The 22,097-nt window shown below is 41.5% G+C and overlaps 1 protein-coding gene across 1 annotated transcript in view; it reads left to right on the forward strand.

Moving 5' to 3' along the window:
* The window catches only part of LOC149447428 (uncharacterized), a 123,031-nt gene that overhangs the window by 40,491 nt on the left and 60,443 nt on the right, over positions 1 to 22,097 (forward strand). Inside the window, exons 5-7 of the mRNA XM_089652547.1 lie at positions 4,371 to 4,521; positions 7,920 to 8,002; positions 21,304 to 21,408. Of these exons, the coding sequence (XP_089508673.1) occupies positions 4,371 to 4,521; positions 7,920 to 8,002; positions 21,304 to 21,408 (339 nt within the window). The remainder of the gene's footprint in view (positions 1 to 4,370; positions 4,522 to 7,919; positions 8,003 to 21,303; positions 21,409 to 22,097) is intronic.

Raw genomic sequence — 22,097 nt, forward strand, 5'->3', positions numbered from 1 at the left:
GTGATCATGAGCAAGCCCGCCCATAACATCAGATTGACAGCATAATTTCCAGTCTTCTGCCCTCAGAGCATGGGGAAAGAGGAGATAGTAGTGTGACTGCCACTAAAAATCGGGGGGTATTTTGTGGCATTCTTTCACGATTTATTTTAAGTACATCTATGCCCCCAGAATATGACCGTTTTCACAGGTTCTGTTGAGTAATTCATCTTCCAAGATCAGAACATGGATTCTGAAGTGCAATTTCAGTCCTTTTCTATCCCCTTAGAAATGCCTGCTGTGTGTTTTTACCTTATAAGGCTGGCGGGCTCCTAAATTCTTGTCCTAAAGAAAAAGGGGAGAGGAGCTGTGATTCCAGTGATGTTTTTTTTTGTTTTGTTTTGTTTTTTTAAACGAAGGTGAATTTCTCCACTGTACCTACAGCTACAAAGGTCAGTCATGCTTATTTAAAATATTTACATATTCTGAACAAGCAGACAAAATAATTTAATAGTGCATAGTCTAGGCACAGGTCTATTTTAACCTACCACATTTGGGTCGAAAGATTATTAATGTGCTTTTAAAATTTTACAGATACTGTAATTACACTGATGGCCCAGTAAGGTCAGTGCTTGTACTAAAAGGACATCAAATCTGAAGGGTGCATAGGGCATCACAATTACTATCCACATACCTATTGTTAGTTTTGGTGCAGAGTTTTCACAACAGGTCCAGTAAAGGATGTTATAGTTAAGGGCACATTCCACTTCCCAGGGGGCATTCGGTAATGGCTTTATGGCGTTCTTTTAAATTCTAATCCCTAATACAGTGCATCCTCATGGTCTTTTCAAAATCTTATTTTACATTTTAAGGATCTCCTTTGATGGGAAAATAAAAGCCTTTAAAAAATGTTCCTATAACTGCTTTAACCTTCTGCTACCTTGTTATTTTGTAAAGGTGCATGCAATTTTTGTACTTCCCGTCTGTTTTTAACTGCTAATGTGATTTAAATTTCCATAAAGGGTAGCGGGAACAAGCTATTTCAACAGACTTCTCTGTACAATAAAATGTATTAAAGAAAGTCAAGTCCCCTATTTCTGTAATGGTCCTCCACATTGATAACACTGTTAAGATTATGCCGTTTGGCTTTCTTTTCTTACCAGAGATGGACAAATCTCTCTCCATCAGTTTTCTAAAGATTCATTTGCCCATCATAAAAAATTCCTAAGAGGGCTATGTGGTTTTTTTGAAATGTTATTTTGTTAGAAAGTCCGTTTTGGGCTTTCTTAGGACGTACATGGTTTTTTGTGGGCTTTTTTCAGATGAGAAGAATATGTGGTTTATTTATATAAGCTGAGCCTTCTAAGTCGGATGTACCTAAATAAACTTTCTTTTTCCGTTATTGGAGTGTTATGCCTCTTGGTATTAAAGTAGCACAACAGGGAAGTCTTTTATTCCACACTTGAAATACATGGCTGCTTACCGTTTTATCTGAACGATTTTGTAATTTTGGCAAGTCATTTTTTATTTTTTTTTTTATTCATATACATGCTCATACCTACACATGATATACCTGCTCAATAAAAGAGGTGATGAGGGTGATCCACTGTTCAATGAGCAAGCTGGTGGTGGAGGGAAGACTCAACCAAAGTTGAATTGCTAAAGCCAAAAGATAAAATGCGCACAGTCCTAAGCTTTTAAGTAAAAAATATTTTCTTAGTCCGTATAAGGCAGCAATGGGCAAACTTCGGCCCGCGGGCCGTATACGGCCCGGCGGACCTTTCAATCTGGCCCGCGGAGCTAGGCTCCCGCTAGGCTCCTCTCACAGTCTGCCCTGAAGACCGGTGTAGCATGAAAATCTGTCTCCTATGAGGATCTGTCCCCCTCGACGTATCTGCGCATGTGCCGGAGATCGCCGATCGGCTGCTAATGCCTGAAACTGGCACATGCGCAGATACGTCGAGGGGGACAGATCCTCATAGGAGACAGATTTTCATGCTACACCGGAACGGCGCGGGAACACGGCGAGAGGAACGTGCGGAGCAAAGGTAAGTGAATTGACACAGGGGGGACTTGGGGACTTAATATGGGGGATGAATTACTATAGGGGGGATGAATTACTATAGGGGGGATGAATTACTATAGGGGGGATGAATTACTATAGGGGGGATGAATTACTATATGGGGGATGAATTACTATATGGGGGATGAATTACTATGGGGGATGAATTACTATATGGGGGATTAATTACTATGCTTACTATGGGGGAATATTACTATACTTACTATGGATGACACATACACATCATTCATCTACTCTTGGTCTGGCCCCCGGGTCCAATATATGAACCCATTGCGGCCCTCAAGTCAAAAAGTTTGCCCACCCCTGGTATAAGGTATGATAATTACAGTAATGAGATGTGTCCCTTGTGCTGATATTGGCAGTCTAAAGCTGGGTACACACTTTTTTTTTTTTTATTTTCACTCAACCCAGCATGCTGAATGAAAAAAAACTGACATATTTGCCATACTAACACTTGTGATGTTAGTGTGGTGATCTCCCCTGCTCTGCTATTGTATTCTGACAGGCACTGCCCCACCAACAGAACATCCTGACAAGTGCTCAGTTATTGGCTGCAAGAGCTGAGCGGATGCCCTCCTCCTCCTCCCTCCTCCCTCCTCCCCCTCCGTCCCCCTCCCTCCTCCCTCCTCCCTCCTCCTCCTCGCGCTCTTGATGAGTTCCTGGGGCAGGTCCAGTGCTAATTTTAAACCCTCTGCACTAGAGTCATCTAATACAAATGAAGGGATGGACGCTGCTCAACTGAACCCCAGGAGTCCAATGTTGAGGAATGGCCTTTGCCGCTGTGCTGGCCACGCCCCTGACGCATTTCGCCTCGCCCACTGGGGCTTGGTCGCAGGCCTCCGTGACAGCCCCTGGTGGGATGGGCAAAACACATCAGCGAGCGTGTCAGTCCAGCAGTTGTAGCCATTCCTCAACATTGGACTCCTAGGGTTGGTTGAGCAGCGTCCATCCCTTCACTGGTATTGGCTGACACTGGAATTGTTGTTACTTGCCGGTGGGGTGAGCCTTTTCCTTCCATCGATAGCTTGAAATGGTACCATAATGTATACTTTTCCCTCCACACAAGAGGGTTTTCACTAGGACACCCTGCACTAGCACAAGAGACCCTTCCCATTTTGTGTGTGTTTTTTTGTTTTATTTTTATTTGTTTTAATTTAGAATTGTATTTGTCCCCTGTGGCTGTGCAGTGTAAATCTGTGCAGCTAGTTTTGTGATTTACAAACTATCCACAAACTCTTTGTTTTTACAAGTCAACAAGAATGCAAAAGCTGTTTGATGCAGCTTAGAAAAGAGGTCAAGTGCAGGATAGAAGCATCTGTGAAGGAACCTTGATAAAACACAGAAGTGTTTTGGACTGACGTCAACTGCAATCAGAATGCATGGAAAGCACCCGGCATCTGGTCATCTACACAAACCCTTACTTAGGAACACTGTTTAGGAGGCCATTAACCTTTAGCATGCTGGTTTGACTGAAATGCATGCTAACTGGAGGTATATTAAGAATCGTGTATTCGGTGACAATGACCAACCTTGACTTCAGCATTGCAGTGCATGATTTCTAAACCCTAAGCCACCATGCTGCTCATTTTCAGGTTATATGGATACTCCATAGTTGTGGATTAAAATATCTCTACCAAGAAGTGATTTTGGCATTTTAAGCTGGACTCCGCTCAAGGGGAGAAGATACAAATTATTAGCCGCACTTTGTTCAATAATTCATTATTTTTATTTTTATTTTTTTCAAATGTGGCCAGCTGGGGGTGGAGAGACCACTGTATTTCATAGTCAGGTGGTGTAATCAGTCAGACGGTTTGCCAGGGCTGAGTAAATCTCAGAACTGGATGGACAGAATCGTAAATCCTTTGGCAATTAAATACAGAGATGACCTTCATAAAGACGTTTTAACAAATTTTCTGGAGTTTGGCTTTAAGTAATTATCACCCTGGAGGGTTTCAACTTTATCAGGGACATGATTATGAAGTCTATGGCCACCTTTTGGTTGATATACTGGTTCTGTGCGGAGATACAAATTTAGACACAATAAACTTTGTTCAATTTAGAAATGAGACCGTTGGCTCAGTTTGAATGTGTTTGGCTAGCAGCCCATTGCCCTACCTTCTTTTGATAGGAGCAGTGTCTCTTAGTCACATCAATGGATAGATGGATAGATGTCTGCAAATGTTCAATCTTTTGGAAACTCTGAAAGTACTTTTGGGTTGAGTGCCAACAGCTGCAGGAGTAGGGGTGTCTTTTTTTTTTTTTTTTGTAATATCCCCATATGCTTCTTTTTTTTTTTTTTCTTTTTATTTAGAACCAGAATGAGGAGATGAAGAAACAGTTAACTGATTTACAAGTGCAGCATAGTAATCTAAAGCTGGAACACCGCAAAATCATTGAGCTGCGCAACCAGCAAATATCTCAGCTCCAGAGAGACAAAGATAATGAAATTCTCAACCTGCAAGGTGAGTATCTCTGCCTGTGCTTTTAGTAAATTGTTTACATCTAGGTCTTTTTTTTTGTTTTGTTTTGTTTTTGGATACAGTGGGGGGAAGGGTTAGAATCTTTTTTGAAGTTTTAACTGTAGCGTCATTAAAGAGATTCCTCCTGATTTTTGTGTTCGAAGGACAACTTCTCAAAAGGCAAGTGAGGAAAAATCTGCAGCAGGGAAATGGACAATAAAGAGCTTACAGAGGTTCTAACACCCACCTACTCTATCCAAAACCAAAAAAATGTTTTGTTATAGATACACCTTAAAGCTGAACACCATGTACACAATAAATCCAAGAGGAAATGGTCAAAATGGTGCTAGTGCTAATTCAACATATTTACAGTGACTGTGCGCTTGCCTATGCCCTTCTGTCTGCCACACATTCGGATTGGCCTGGTCACTATAGTGGGTTTCCTGACTGATCACTAGACTAGAAATATGTGGGAGGCAGCAGCATCACTGCCTTTGTGTGTACAGCGTGAAAGGAGCTTAATGGTGGTTTAAAGGTACATTGGACGCTATTCAAATAGCCGTAACTTCCTTTTTGATTTTTAGGGTCGGAGCAAATTCGATCATCACAGTCAATCAGCAAAGGTGGAACTTTATCACTTTTGCATCTATTTGACAACACTAAGATGCTTCAGTCATGAATTCAATCTTATTTTGAGCAACTTATGAGATTGCATGACGGAAACCAATACGATCAGTTAACTTTATGATTGTGTCTTCCAACTCTCAGTCAAAATCCACTCCCCCATGTTTGACAAATCAACTGATTTTTGTATTATTATCAATTAATAATTCTTATGATTCATAAAACTGCAGCTGCCATTTCACTACATGACTGTAAAATGGCCGTATTCCGTGAATTTGAGCCATGGATGGCTCTGTCAGCATCCTTCAGTCTGAAAATGGAAGGAGTCTTATAGAAAATTTGTCAGCTGAACAGCAGGTGCAGGCAATTGGATGCAGCCACTGTTCAGGTGCTGACTGTCAAATACAGTAGCTGGCAGGAAAGCTTTGTCCATTCATGTTGCTTAGCAGGGTTGGGGGGGATCAAGTGGTTTATATTGTGTTTGCTGCTTATGCCAGTGACACTATGCAACTGAGGTGCTGAGATATAACTGTACTTACAGTATGTGCAGACAAAAGCTGCCTATACATTGAAAGAGGTGTGTGTGTGTGTGTGTGTTGTTGTGTGTTTGTTTTTTTTGTTTTGTTTTGTTTCGGTTTTTTTTTACTAAAGCATTTGGACTTACAGTACATATCCAGCTTTAGTCTGCACAATGTTACTGTTATTCCTCAGCACATAGGCTGTTCCTGCCAGTAACACTAAATATTTCATGTATGCTGGCCAACTGTCATTGCAGGTAATATGCTTTCAGTTAGCCTGGAGTTGAGCTTCAAAGGGATCAGTTCAAGCATAACCGGTATTTTGTTTGGTGATGGTAAATAACCCACCCACTAGGTTGTTATATTCCGCAGGGGCTCTGGTGATGAGATCGCCCAGTTGCAGCCGCAAGCTGTGACCTCTATACCTTGAAGACTCACTCAACCTGCTGCATTGTGCAAATGGGCATAGCAAATGACATTCCCCCCCCCTTCTTATTTTTTTTTTTTTTCTTTTTAAACCTGGGTTGAAAGTCTATTCCTTTTAATTACAGACCGGTTCTGTTACTGAAGGTAAACCACTGCCTAAGGCAGTCCATGAGTCAGGTTTGTTGTGTGTGGTTTTTTTTTTTTTTTTTTTTCAACCTGCTGGTAAACCGGAGGGAAAAAAGCTGACTTTTATTTCCTCATCCACATGCTAAGAAGTGGATGTGGGAATCCTCCGTGCTATGTCTTTGTATTCTGATGGCAGGGAGACTTCCCTGCCGTCCGAATACACTGATCACCATTGCAGGCTATAGCTCACAGCGCTGATCAAGTGGGGAAATCCAACAGGGTGGTTGTACAGAAGTCTATCTGGAGATGGACTTCTATGTAACCTCAACCTCCGTGTCCATACATGGATCGCAATTCTGCCCATCTCTGCTAAACCGGTCGAATTTTGATCTATGCATGGCCTATTTAAATCATTAACCATGAAAACTGAAAAAAAAAAAATGAACAGTTGCCAGGCTTATTGATATATAAAACAACTAACAAGAAGGCAAGGCAGTCATCTGTGTTCATCATTCACTACTTGGTGAGTGACTGATCTGGAACAAATTTGTGCATATCCAAGGTCAACTTATCTGGGTACATGCTTAGTCCAGTTATAATCTTGTAAAGTGAGAATAAAGAAGACTGCCCTGGAGCCTACACCAAAAGCACTGGTAGCTCCTAAATTTCCATCCTGATGTGGACCTGCTTTAAAAAACAAAAGGAGCTCTTTGTCCTAAATGGCTGATCTGGATTTTACCAGCCTTTAGATGGGGGTTGGCTCTTGGTGAGTAGACATGGACTCTTGAGCAGCCTGAATCTACTTGTCAATACACATGGAAGAATAAAAGATACTGCTGTGCTTTTTGAAATATACCTGTAAATAAAATGTAACTGTATCGTGCAGCAGTCCTAATTGTGAAATAAACACAAAATAAAATTAAATACCATATAGACTGCGCATAAATGATATAAACTGGTTAGGGCGCAATCCCAATATGTGAAATTAAAGTGCAATCGTGCTGGATTCTTGATTGTGAACTCCGTATTAAAGTGACAGGTGCTCCACTGTGCTCAGACTGGTGCCCCACATGGATGTACACTCACCATCATCCCATGACCACCTATCTCTAGGATGGTCACTAGTGCTTTTGTTGGGACTATCCCAAAATGCCACATTTTGATGGTGACCGCTGTTCCTTCTTGTGTGTTCCACACCGTTGCTGATGGTAACCAATGTGTATTCACCAGGTTAGGTTGTAAATATTAACCAGTGATCATTTTCTTTAAAGCTAGTGTAATAGCACTTTAATTTCACATATTGGGATTGCACCCTAAACCAGTTTATAGATGTGTGTTGTTTAATACTATAACTCCGGATATTAATTTGTATTGTTTATATCATTTATGCGCGGTCTATATGGTATTTAATATACATGGAAGCACAAGGAAGACCGTTCATGGTTAAAAAATAAGACTATTCATCTCATGTTCAGGGCCGTAATAGGACTGACCCCTCTTATAGGACTGACCCCTCTTATAGGACTGACCCCTCTTATAGGACTGACCCCTCTTATAGGACTGACCCCTCTTATAGGACTGACCCCTCTTATAGGACTGACCCCTCTTATAGGACTGACCCCTCTTATAGGACTGACCCCTCCTATAGGACTGACCCCTCCTATAGGACTGACCCCTCTTATCTTGGCAATCTGTTTATTTTTTCAGATACTATATCGAAACTGCGTGAGGAAAGTAAACTTCTCAGGAAGGCACACCAAGATGTCCACTCACAGCTTCTTAGTGCCCAGGTAAACAGATCTCATTGGCTGAATGTAATTTTGCTTTGATGTTCTTTGGTTGAGGGTTTTGCTACAACTACGAGATTGGTATATGGGCAGATGCCACTCCTGTTTTCCTGAAATCAAAGATTTTTTTGTTGCCAAGCCCGAACAGCCTGATCCTATGTGTTGTGATAAGGCATAGGTATGTTTTGCGTTGCACACATTTAGTAATGCTTAATGCACCTGCACTGCAGTGCACCACAAAGCACACTACATTTCCACAATGCATCTGCAAGAGATGGAAAGTATCACGAATATTACTGACTAAGCTGCAGCCTGACTAGAGCTGAATGCTTGTTTCAAAGAAGACTCTGCAGTGTGTGTTTACGTGAGTGGATGAGGGGAATCATCACTGCTGTTGAATGCAGTTGCATGTTGTGTATCGACTACTGTTTCCTTTAAAGCATTCAGGAACGACACATTGTATTAGAACTTTTTATACCCTAAGACGCAAACTTGGTGAAATAGCCTTTGAAACTGAATATTTATGACTTTGGATTTTTTTATTAATTTTTTTTACTGGTTTAAATCCTGCTATATGAGGTACTTGCTATTTCCATACTGCTTTTATTATTGCACAATCCGCCATAATCCTTTCTGGTACTGTTGTGTTTTTGGCACATGTACATCCAAATGACTTGGGCTTTAAAGAAATTTAAAGGATAAGTTCACCTTTTAGACAAAGATAATAAATGCGCTTTTTTTTTTTTTTTTGCAGGTAAAAAAAATGTGCATTTATTACTTTTGCCCAAAGGAGCTTGGAAAGCATTGCACCAGCGATCAGTTGATCGCTGATGCCATGCAGGTCTCCTCCAGACCTGTCAAAATAAGCAGATATTCTGATGGGAAGCTTCAATGAACTACCACGGCGCTCCACAGCACCATGGTAGTTCATTGAAAACTGCAAGCCCACAGCCGCTAAGGCTGTCGGGACTTGCAGTTCATTAATGGAAGTCCATGAATGAATGATGCGGCTGTGTGGGTGGAGCCCCACACAGCCATGCTGTTTTAAAATTTGACAAATAGTACGGGCAGAAGTCTGCCCATACGATCTGTCGGGGGGGGGCGGGGGTTATGGCAACATGTTACATGTTCCACCCTAACAATGGTTGGAACATCTAACATGTTCCCAAAGGTGAACTTATAGTTAAAAATCTGCTGGAGTTAGGCTTCAAAGTGAGGAAAATTTAGAATCTATTTCAGTGGGGTTTTTAGTTTGGTGCAATAAAGCTGGCTGCTTTGCGCAGTTAACCTTCTTTTTTTTTTTTTCCCTGATACTGTTTTTTGAGCTGCGGTTTATTGCATTGGAAGAATCACATCGTGGTACAAATGAATGGCCAAGTATGTGACAAGATACACCGTGGGTCCAACCAAAAAAAGTAGAGAGACCTATCTAGGAATAGACGGTCCATCCATTGTGATGAGCGCAAATCCATATGCGGTCACTTGGAGCACAAGGAAGTGGTCACCTGTTTATCTGTTACTAATGGCACCAGCACCTGTTCGCCTATCTTTTGGTTTTTAAGCAACTATTATTTGAATGGGGCTTGCTAACACATTGGACATTAGTTGTATTTTCTGGTGTGTTATCTATTTTTTGTACTTTTTTTTTTTTTTTTTTAAATGTGGCAAACTGCTTAGTAACCTTGATTCACATTTTTGGCAGCACGGTCCAGATACACATTGTATATGGTGCATCCATTGCTAATTCTCATTCTCTAGATGCTGGTTTCCTGGCTCTTATGTTTGTCTTCTTGCTTCAATACTTTGCATCCTTTCTAAATATGTACACTTGCTTGAAGTCAGTAAGTCTGTTAGCGAATTTAGCTGGCTGGTGCACTAGCTATAGACTGAAGACTGCTATTCCCAAACCCCTTTGGAAGATGTTATCCATGTGTTTTTTTTTTTTTTTTAGGTAGGGTTTGCGTTAAGCCATTACTTTGCCCAACATGCACCTTAATCCTGGCCTGATCCTTGTTAAAACAAAGAATTAAGCCTGTTTATTTCAGAGCTCCGTGACTTCTTATTTTAGAAGGATAAAAAGCCATATAGTACAGTGTACCTCTTATGTTGGCCTGCGGATAACGAAACAAATCAATTTTGCTTCACCCGGTTTTAGTATTGATTGTCTGGGATCACCATCCAAGGAAATTAAAGTGACTCCTGAGCAAGAGGACAAGCAGACTCTGAGATGAATTGCTTCATAGAACACACCATTTAATTAGGAAGAAGGGGGGGGGGGGGGATATTTGCATAGTAATTTGACATTTTCAGCTTCACTTCGACTCTTGAGTCTTTGACGATTCTTAATTTGAGGTTGCGTTTTGGCAAGCGGCTTCATTACTCCCGCAGTGATGATGTCAAGGGAGCGTGCTTAACAAGACCGTAATCTTCAAGCAAGGCAGGGATTTTTTTTCCTTCTGATGCAGGATTTATTTTGTTACCCCCTTGCGTCTCTCAAACTCGCACTGTAATTGGGAACTCACTCTGACTTGCTCCTGTGCTGTTGTAGGAATGGAAAAGATCATTATCTGAGTCTATAAACAAAACTGGCTATGCTTCATTGCTAGAAGTGTTTTCAGAGGTACTCACTAGGGATCACCTTGTGGAAGAGTTTGTATAGCCTCCTTGAACTGCAGTATCTTTGCCTATTCAGTCAGTATCTTTTATTTGATAAAAAAGGTGCAGTGCTAAAACATGTATATGTATATTAAAGTGCAAAGTGATCAGTAATATTTAAACATCCAAGATAGCCTAAAAGAACCTATGCATAAAAAATTAAAATATATACAATATATAGAGAAATATGCTTCATGCAATATATCACCATCAGGTGATAATAGATGGTGATCAATGTCCCAAAAAGAGACGTGAGGATCCTTTCAAGATCACGATATCCGTGTGTGGGTAATAAATCCAAGGGTGCCAGATGCCGTGATTAGTTAAGCAAAATGCGCACTCACCAGAAGTGCGCTATAAACACACATTTGAGATATTATCCTGTCTCATCAGGTATGCTCAGGTCATCTGTCCCGGATTCAGCCAGGTCCACATAACACAGGAACTTTAGGCAGATGTCACAGCGTCTGGTCACGTCTGCGTAAGGTTCTCTGGGGTCCCTCAGTGTGTATCACTGCGTTGGGTCATCACTAAAGAGGGCTCTGCAAATGACGGCGCTCACAAGGAGAGCCCAATGAAGGACACCACATATCGTGATACATAAAAGTTCAGGGTGGCCACCAGCGGTGGTGTAACGCCTCAGTTGCTGTAGCCCCCCTGATGCATTTCGTGCTAGGCACTTAGTCATAGGGTGCGGGCCCTGGGGAAGTCCATAGACCTGTGTAAGCTACAACTCGAGTGACTTGCAGCTTACTCCTAGTGGCTTGATGGAGTGGCAAAGGTGAACATGCAAAGAAGAAGATCATACACTATAAAGTCATTGATTGGAAACCAGCATGGAGGATGGGAGTTGAGATTTCACTAGCTGCATACTTGTTCTGAGTCAGTGGCTCAGTAGTTAGTTTAGCCAGTACACCTGGCCTCTGAGTCTGCAATGGCAGCTCTTAAGCTTTTATTTCTTGGAGATAATTTCTAATCCTATTTCTTGTACTGGGGATCCCGCTCCAGACAGAAATAAATAAATAAAAATCGAACTGGAATTTTAACTTGCCCAACTCTGTTCAAAACCAAGATAAAATAATTTTGGATTTAGTTGAAATTGGAATGCAGAAATGATGAAATAAAAAAAAATTTAATTTTTATGCTTTTAGCTTTGCCTGCCAAAAACTGACTTTTTTTTGTTCAGCCAATCGTGTTGTTTCCACATCTTTGCACAGCCAAAATTATTCTGCTACTCCTTGAATACTTCTTTGCTCACTGAATAGAGATTATACGCCGCAAGACCAGCTGAACAGCATTGCACTTTTATTTATTTATGTTTTTTCCTTTTGCAGGTAAGACCTAGGTGTACCTTTTTTATAAAGTGTTACTAAACCCAGGACCCTGCATTCACTATATCTGCTCTCCCACAGTACACAGACCATGGAAATAGTAAATATAAACGTAGTACCTTTTCTCATCAGCCGTATATAGCAGTCTTGTGACTTCTATCAGTGTCCAGCTGAGCACTGGTTATTCTTGTAGGAGGAGATTTCATTCTCTTCTGATTGTCCTATGAGGCTGCATAACCCTTGAACCTCTGGACAGTGCTGTTTGCCCTGTGCTGATCACATGCACGCTCCCAAAGAAAAAAATTACACTCCTGCAATACACACCAAACTGAGCATGTGCAGAGTGACTCCTAGAGGTCTGTACTATCAGCAGATGGATATGGGACCATAGAAGGGAAGTGTCAGAGAAGACCATATCAAAGAGCCTTTTTACACAATATGCAGGATTAACCCCTTAGGGTCCACAGTGAATATAACAAGCATGCTTTACTGCATATACAGACTGATTTTACTGTTGTGGGTTTAGTAACACCTTAACTATGTATTTACCAGTTAGCCTAGATTTCGGCTTTAGGAAACCTCCGTTATGCAAACTCCATTTGAAGTAATGGAACATGAATCATGTGACAGCACTGGTGCTTGATTTTGTTCTGGATATTACATGGGAGCAGAAAGCCCTGTATAAGCTCTGCCAAGAGCACTGTATTTGACCAGCAATATACTACCTGTGAATCTTTGATTTACAGTAACAATCCAGTGATTTCACATAGACTGTCAAGCAGGCAGATCATTACACAGGTGAAGTACATTTATGTAAACTGCTATGCCTGATGGACTTGTGTGCAACCAGTCTTTTGATCCAGATGCCTCCTGTCTAACAATTCTGCTAGGTACTTGACCTTCACTGTAGAAAAGTTTGATCCTGAACTTCCCCTCCCAAGCCTGCTGTAAAGGGTTGGTACAAGTAGTTGTACACTGATATCCTCCTCTTCTGTCTTCTCCATTAAGCTTGCCAGCAAATGTAAAGGAAGCTGTTACAGACAAGTTAGGTGGCTACATTAGTTGAATTTGAAACTCTGCAGGGGTCAGCAGCAGGATGATTACAATCTGACTGTTCATTGCAATCATGTGTTGGATAGATGGCAACTTCTATGTGCAGCTAGTTCCTGATGACCCTTGCCCGGCTCTCAGCTCCACAAAGACTTTTGTGTGTTGATGTTATGTAGTATACTACTGACCCCTGCGCTCTACAATACATAATTGCATACTGCTTGACTCGGCACTCTGCATTGCTTGCACCTGACTCTTGTGCGCTGCAACACTTCTGATCGCAAATTACTGACCACAGAGCCCGCGGTTACTGCTGACACCTGAACTCTGTGTTGCGTACTGCTGACACCTGCACCCTTCAAACCATCCTTTTTATAATGGGTCCTAGCTAGGTTAGCTCGTTTAAAACAAAAAAGTGTGCTGCACCCTGGTGATCATTTGTTCTTTTTCTATGTTGTTCAAGTAGATAACCAGTTTGCCAAGAATGCCTACCCAAGATATACGGGATATTTGGAATCTGCTTAGATTATAGCTCTAAAGAGCAAAATGATTCCGTATGTTCTACTTGGTGTATAGTTTTCCCCAGTGGCCTCTGTCGTACAACTACTGCCAGGGTTTTGTGTTCTACCCTGGAGTCAGCTGACTGCTCAGCTCCTATTGATTAGCGTTGTATTTGTGACCTTGCTGTCTTACAACTCCCCTCAATGCTGTGTATGTGCCCTTTCAATATTGTAATCGCTTTTAGTGTCCCAGTATGTGTTTGACTTGTAGGCCACTGCTCCATATGTATCGGTATTGATCGTGTGATCTGTATTCTCTTCACATGCTTCATGTTGGGATTTTTTTTTTCTGTATCACTTACAGTTCTGTAATATTTAAGGTCAATGTAACTCTGTTTTATACTGAATGAACATTTTTGGTATTCGGGGAAAACTGATCTTGTGGGCCCAACCATCATTCAGATAAATGTATTCTGCAAGATATATTGGACTTGCTATTTTAAATATCTTAACAGGTGCAGCTATACATCCCTGTAGAATCTGTATTTCTTTTCTTCTGAGTTGTTTAAAAGAACTCCTTGGTCCTCACGGGTGCCACAATGCTCATATTTTAAAAAGAAAAAGTCCTGGCAGAATGTGTGGGTTTTTTTTGGGGGGGGGTTCATCTTTTTTATTTATTTTCAAATGATTAAAGTACAGCATACTGAAAAGTGCATGTATATTTAGATACATAGCCATGTGTAGTAACTTTTACAAAATACATCAGAGGTAACCAAAATACAAAGGATCAGTCAGAACGCATTCCCAGCATCCTTTTAATTATCACACCTCAAATTCCTTTTTAAAGTGATTCTAAATGTTATGTTGTTTTTTTTTTTGTTTTTTTTTTTAATAGGTTTATACTTGCCTGCTCTGTGCAACTGAATTGCACAGAGTGGCCCTGAAACCCCTCTTAGGTCCCCCGCTAGCGCTTCTGGCTTCTCCCCTCTGCTGTGTGCCCCTGTAGAAAGTTGCTTTCTATAGAGTCACTCATGCAGGCTCCCCTCCTGAGCCTTACTGTCTGTGTCTATTAACACAGACAGAGGGACTCTGCCCCTCTCCCTCTTCACTTGCTTTGATTACCAGCAGCAGGGGCCAATGAGCTCAGCAAACTGAGTAGAGAGCAGAGCTACAGACCTACACAATTCTGGATCAAATGTGAACTCAGGTAAGTAAAAGCAGGGGATGCTGATGCCTAAACATTTTTACCTTTTAAAGTGGTTGTGAAGGTGAAGTGAAGGCTCAGGCGATGCACAAAAATGAAACAAATCCTCCATAAGTTTTACTTGTCTCTCTGCAGTCTTCAATTTTCTACATCCCTTCAGAAATGCTGATTTTAGGTAAAATCCTTCTGCAATTGTCAGTATCACAGAGGAGGAGGCAGGGAGCTGCAGTTAGAGCTCAGAGCTGAATGGAGGAAAGGGACACCAACTCCCTACCCACACCTACAGGAGCTATGTTGTGAATAGACCAGATGTCTACAGAGTGACTAACCCACCCAGAATGCATTAGGGTAAAAAATGTTTAGGTTTTAGAATGACCTGAAGTTCTGTAAGTTTCCCTGACATAAAGCAAATCTAAACCTAAGAACAATATTGTAATGCTATATTACAGCTTACAGTCCTTTTTTAAAGGAAAAGTTTGGGGTAGATAAACAAATTTACATACTCACCTCTGTGCTGTAGCATTGGTCTGATGCTACAGCTTTCCCCCTCCAGCTCTCGGTTCTCAGCCGGCTCTAAGCAGAGGGCAGTGACTGTCAGTCACCACTCTTTGCACTTCCTGTCCAGCGCTTACTGGAGTATGGGGCTGGAGAGGGGGTAAGCGCAGCTGGCTTCGGCACTCGGCCAAGTACGGAAATCTGGATCCAGCTGTCAATCAACAGCTGGGTAGATGCCGAGAATATGGTCGGGATTCTTCCATAGCCTGGTGGGACTCTGTTGGCTGATTCTGGGTCACAGGTGTGAAAAAGTAAGTACACTCCTGTCACCCAGAAGGGAAGCAAGAACAAAAAAGTCTTTGGCCATGATACTCTCTGATATGGTCTCCCATTCTCCAGAACACAGGCAAGAGGGGTCCTGTAGTACTAAGATAGCTGGGAACAAAGTAACTGATGAGCATGCAGCACAGTATGTTATTAGCTCACAAAGATGTCTGGCAGAATCCAGCAGGTATTATTTTTCACTTTTTATAACAAATCTAACAAAGCAGCTTCAATTGTGTATATATACTAGACCAAATGGGAGCAAATAAGAAGTTCATTTTTGGACTTTTCATAGACTTCAAGTTGTGGCAGTGCTGCCTGTACCTGATCTCAACATGATAATGTTTCTGTCCCGGAACACTCTGCTTTTGGGATTTGGGCAATGAAAGCCTTTTGCTCCAGGTAAGGACTTTTAAAGGATATGCAAACAAACCCAAAGTAATTTAGTGTAAGGTGGAGCCTGCTGGGCTAAGACAGCTCCTGGGTTCGTATGTGCCTTGGATAATCCAAAGGCAAAGATCCTGTCATGAGTAAAATGTGGGGACTGCCATCACTGACTTACTTCTGAAAAGGCTGAAAGGCTACTTGCCTGACTGTTATGCGGACAACTAGATTTAATATACACTGCTCAAATAATTAAAGGAACATTTTTTTTTTAATCGGAGAATAGCATCAAGTCAGTTAACTATCCAGATCAATATCCCAGGAGTTTAAGTAGCAGAAGGGGTTGATAATCTGTTTCAGCTGCTTTTGGTGTTAATGAAATTAACGGGTGCACTAGATGGGCAACTATGAGACGACTCCCCACAACAGGAATGGTTTTACAGGTGGAGGCCACTGACCGTTTTTCCCTACTCCCTCTTTTCTGACATTTTGCTAGGGTCAGTGTCACTACTGGTAGGATGAGGCGATACCTGAACCCTACAGATGTTTCACAGGCAGTCCAACTCCTTCATGGCACATCAATACATTCCATTGCCAGGTTTGTGGTGTCTCCCAGCACAGTCTCAAGAGCATGGAGGAGAATCCAGGAGACAGGCAATTACTCTAGGCGAGCTGGACAGGGCCGTAGAAGATCCTTAACCCATCAGCAGGACAGGTATCTGCTCCTTTGTGCAGAGAGGAACAGGATGAGCACTGCCAGAGCCTTACAAAATGACCTCCAGCAGGCCACTGGTGTGAATGCCTCAATGACCAAACAATCAGAAACAGACTTCATGAGGGTGGCCTGAGGACCCAATGTTCTCTAGTGGACCTTGTGCTCACTGTCCAGCACCACAGAGCTTGACTGGCATTTGCCAATGAACACCAGAATTGGCAGGTCCACCACTGGCGCCCTGTGCTTTTCACAGATGAGAGCAGGTTCACCCTTCTTCTTTTTGCAATTACCTTTTGAGGCTTTCCCTCCTTATGGAGGGTGTCAATGATGGTTTTCTGCACAACTGTGAGGTCAGCAGTCTTTCCCATGATTATGATTCCTACTGAACCAGACAGAGAGACCATTTAAAGGGTCAGGAACCCTTTGCAGGTGTTATGGCTTAATTAGCTGATTAGAGTGGGACACTTTGAGCCGAGAATATTGCACCTTTTCACAATATTCTAATTTTCTGAGATTGGGGATTTGGGGTTTTCATGAGCTGTAAGCCATAATCATCACAATTATTACATGCAAAGCAAGATAGTTCAAAACGTGATTTTTCATGAGTCTATCTCATATATTAGTTTCACCTTTTAAGTTGCATTACTGAAATAAATGAACTTTTGCACGATATTCTAATTTTTCGAGTTTCACCTGTATAGTGATACAGAGGCTGTGTCTATGTATCTGTATTGTTGGAGAATGCTGGGATGGTCAAATACTGGTGACCTACTACAGGTGTAGACTGAGGACATATTACATGAGCTCACTGCCGTTTTAAAGTCCCTTTACAATTCAGTGCTCCAACTACTGGCTGCTTGGGCCCAAGAGCCGCATCGTAAGTACCAAAGGGACACACGTGGTCCAAAGGAGTGTAGAACCATATACTATTTTAGTTGATATGGATAAAGGAATAGGGTGAGATTAGTAAATCAAATACGCCGCTGAGGAGGTACCATCCCTGAAATACATGGAACTATACATGGAACAGCAAGGCTCTTGCATTCATCATACATCAGCATCAGAGGTTGGTCATCAGCTCTGAGGAAAGGGATTTGTCCATGAAACGTGTCAGCCATATGACCGCACTGACAGTGAGAACACCTTGCCTGTCGTTGTGGCCATTGTCATTTTTCTATGCTTTTTAGATACATGCTTCGTCTGTGAGTATGTTTTTATTATTCTTTCACTCCTACAATAAACCTTGGATAATGCACTAGGTGTGTGCGCCACCTGTTTTCTCTCCACTGGCTGCTTGGGCCCAAGAGCCGCATCGTAAGTACCAAAGGGACACACGTGGTCCACAGGAGTGTAGAACCATATACTACAAATACACCACCGAGGAGGTACCATCCCTGAAATACATGGAACTATGGAAGAACCATTTCATAGCCGCATTGGGGGTAAAAGCGATTTTTATAGGATTTTAATTGTACCTTGGGGAGCCAATTAACAACCATTAAAAATGAAATCAGTATTTATATGCTAGATTTGACTTTTAATATGTATAAAATAATCATCCAGGGAAAGAACCTGAGACATAACAATCCCATAAAAGCAGCACAAAATATTGACACGTTTTGCAGTAGTCGCTTCCTCAGGATAGACACTGCATTGAAAGTGTAGATGTCATCCAATGAAAGTATATAACAGGGTATATAACCCAACAGTCAAATCTGCTTAAAAACACAATCTACAAGATAGATGGTACTGCAATGGGCCACAAGATAGATAGGATTCTAAGTTGCTGGATAAAAGGGGAAGGTGAGAGATTTCCGAACTAAACCAACATCAGTCCTTTACTATAGGAGAAACTCTAAACAAGACTCTGCAAGAAAAGAGATGAACTGCCCCAAAAAAGAGCACTGAATGTAGGGGGGCCAAATGGAGAACCTGGACAAGGTAAAACCCTGTTGTGGCGGCAATAGAAGGAAGGACGCTGCTTGAAACAACCCTAAAATTATGGCGCTGGCCTCAGCCGTTGCTCTGGCCATGCCCACTGACATGTTTCGCCCTGCCCACCGGGGGTTTGGTCATAGTCCCTGTTATGGCAGCGTTACTATTTCGGTTGGTGATGTGTTGGTCTGTGCATCTTTGTATCTTCATACATAGAAATAGTAATTCGTTGTATGTGTACTTTTTAATATGTGTGGGTTGTTTTTTTTTTTCCTTTTAAATCGTTTCTTGTCTTTTCGTCAATACCTTTTTGGAGATGTTTCATGCTCACTTCGGGATGCCTAAACACTTGCTGAACAATAAAGCATGGAGCTTCCTTGTAAGGCATTAATATATAAACGTGCTCAGCTGAAAAAAAAATAGTTTTTCAGAAATCCTTTTGATTTGTATGCATTAGGTACACTCACCTGCAGAAAGATGCATTGGATCTATTGTTGTTAACAAGTAAACTGTAGAAGAGAGAAACTGTCATTGCTACTTGCAACCAGAACCCAGCAATGACTGTTTTAATGAAGATTAGATACAGTTGTCTGCTTTGCGTACCCATACACCTTTTTTCCTTCCAGTTATTTTATAATTGGCCTTGGTTTATGGGGTTTACAGATAGAGCCACTGTAATCATAAACCCTTTCTAGGAAATGGAATGCTTTTGTAATCCTTTATAAGCTGTGGGGGAGATTGACTGACAGCGCTGTTAGGATGTTTTTGTAACAACAAGCCTTCATAGCAAAAGCCGTGCTAAAATACATATCAAATACACTGCCATGTGAAACCGCAAAAGAGCTTCGATCATTGACAGCTGTCAGTGGTGGTTAATTCCTGATCTGCAGATTAAATCCTGGCTCAAAAAGGATTCCAGGTATGTTTTTTTTTTTTTTTTTTTTTTTTTTTTTTAGACAGTTACATTGATCCAGCTTGGCAGTGATGTCATGTTCTCCACCTCCTCCAATCAGAGACCCTTTGCATTAATTCAGAAAATACGAAGCATTCTCTGAATGGTGTCTTTCCCAAGCTACCGACCTCCTGTGTTTACAATGCATCAGGCTGGCTGCTCAGCACTGGACCTGGAAGCAAGTAGAGATCACTGGAGTAGCGGTGTTCACTTCAGAGATTTCCAGCTTCCAGAGACATTGACCAGGTATATACTGTATGTGGTCACAAGCTGGATCAATACAACCTTTTATAATATAGCTATATCTGGAATTCACTTTTTTTTTTTTCTTTTTTTTTTTTATGCTTAGTATTTGCTGGACCAGGTACGTAGGTAGTGCATTATTTTCACTGAGTTGGCCAACTTGCTTTAAAGTGTTAGTAAAGGCGAATTAAAAAAAAAAAAACATACATGTTATATTCACTGGCTCTGTGCAGTGGTATTGCACAGGGCAGCCCCGATCCTCCTGTTCTCGGGTCCCCAACTGGTGATTCTGGCTCCTCTTCTTTGTGTGTCCCCATAACAAGCTGTTTGCAAGGGGACACATGCTGTGCGATTGCTCCTGACCTGTGTGTCTATGGAGCCATGTTCCATAGACCTACACGATGGGACTTAACCACCCTTACTCTTCACTGCGCATGATTGACAGCAGCAAGCGTCAATGGCTCCTGCTGCTTTTGGAGTCCCTGTGTGAAGAGGAAGCAAGGGGAGAAGAGATGCAGCTGTGCACAGTGGTGATCTTTTTCTGCTTCTCTTCTCTTCATACAGGGAAGGGGGAACACAGGGAACTTAAGGAACCTAACAACCCGGTCACATCGGGTGCGACTTGGCATGCAATTTGCGTGCCATGCGACTTGCAAATTGTATGCCAAGTTGCACCCTATTAGAGCAGTCAGATCGGTGAGGCTCCGACTTGGTCGGAGCCGCACCGATTTCTAAAGTAGTACATGTACTACTTTTGGTGCAATTTGCAGCGACATCTGTGTCAGATGTCTTGCAAATCGCACCTGAAATCAGCATCTCACTCGACTTTGGAATCGTGTGACTTCACTGTAAGTTGCACGATTTCAAAGTCGGGCTTGATGTGACGGGGGGTGGAGGGGATGGTAAGGGCAAGTAGTGCATTAAGGAAAAAAGGTTTTTAGGTTTAGTATCACTTTACAGTGGTTCTACAGGCTCAAGGTCTTTTACCTTCATGCATCCTATGTTATATGTACCAGTGTTATTTGTCTTACAAGTAAACTTTTTATACAGGCTCATGATATAGGTGTCAGCATATTATGGGTGAATTTATCAAGACTGGAGCAGCCAGAATCTGGAGCAGTTGTGCATCCAATCATCTTCTATCTCTTCTCTCCAATGCCTAACTAAACAAGCTGCAGATAGAAGCTGATTGGTTGTCTTGTGTATCTCTCCCCCTTTATCTCTCTTATTGGTGCTAATTTTATTGCAGTAAAACTTTAAAGTTTGGGAAAACGGAGAGAAAGTGTGAGTTATGGCGTGAGACAACCCCAAAGGCCATATTCAGGGATGCTTACACCATTGACCCGGAAGGGCAGTGTGACACATACTTACTGCTGTTTTTTTGGTCCTGCTTTAGTTTGTTGTGTGCTCACATATAATGGTGTAATGTGGACTGTATGTGTAAAGTTGTGGCCATCAGATGGGAAGAAATGCTATGTTGACTTACTATTTCTTATCATCCTCATCCTACATCTAGGCTCAAATGGAAGAATTCAGACAGCTGAAGGATGCCTTGAAGAAAATGCCAAGTTTCAAAGACCCGGGCACACAAAATCAACATTCTCTGCCCTCCTATACACAGGTAAGTGGTGTGTTTGTGTGTTTTTGTTTTATGTTTGGTGTGTTTTTTGTGTTTTTTGTTTTTTTATTGGCTCCACTGGCATCCAGTACAAGGGTTGTTATACATGTATAATGGATCAGAAGAGGAATCAGAACTGACCTTGTAAAAAGAAGAAACCTGCTGTGCTTAAGTGAACAATGGGAATAACTTATAAAAAGGAAAAAAAATCCATGCTATGTGAAGGGTTAAAACTGCTGCATCTAAGTCACGGGCAAGATACAAGACATGCAAATATAATTAAACCTAAGAGCATTGTGCTCAACAATAAATTAAAAAAATAAAAATAAAAAAAAAAAAAAAATATATATATATATATATATATATATATATATATATATATATATATATATATATATATATATATATATATAATATTTATATTAGCGGCCCACAACACAAAACCAAATAGAAAAGAAAAAGACATACAGGAATGCAAGGAATCTTTATTTGTGAAACTGTACAATGCTTAGCCAAAAAATGATTTTTCGCCGTACAGCTTTATTGACCTAACTTACCTCTAAGGAAGTATATCCCTCATTTGTGCAAGTGGCTGGATCCCATAGACCTCTTCATTGCAGGGATGCCTGTCCTCCTCTTCTTGTCTCTAAACTTCCTGTGTGCAGGATGGGGTGGGGGGGGGTGTTATTGGC

This window comes from Staurois parvus, unplaced genomic scaffold (genome assembly GCF_062004578.1).
Source record: "Staurois parvus isolate SC_StPar_1 unplaced genomic scaffold, SC_StPar_1.0 ptg000686l, whole genome shotgun sequence".
In the NCBI taxonomy this organism is placed as follows: Eukaryota; Metazoa; Chordata; class Amphibia; order Anura; family Ranidae; genus Staurois; species Staurois parvus.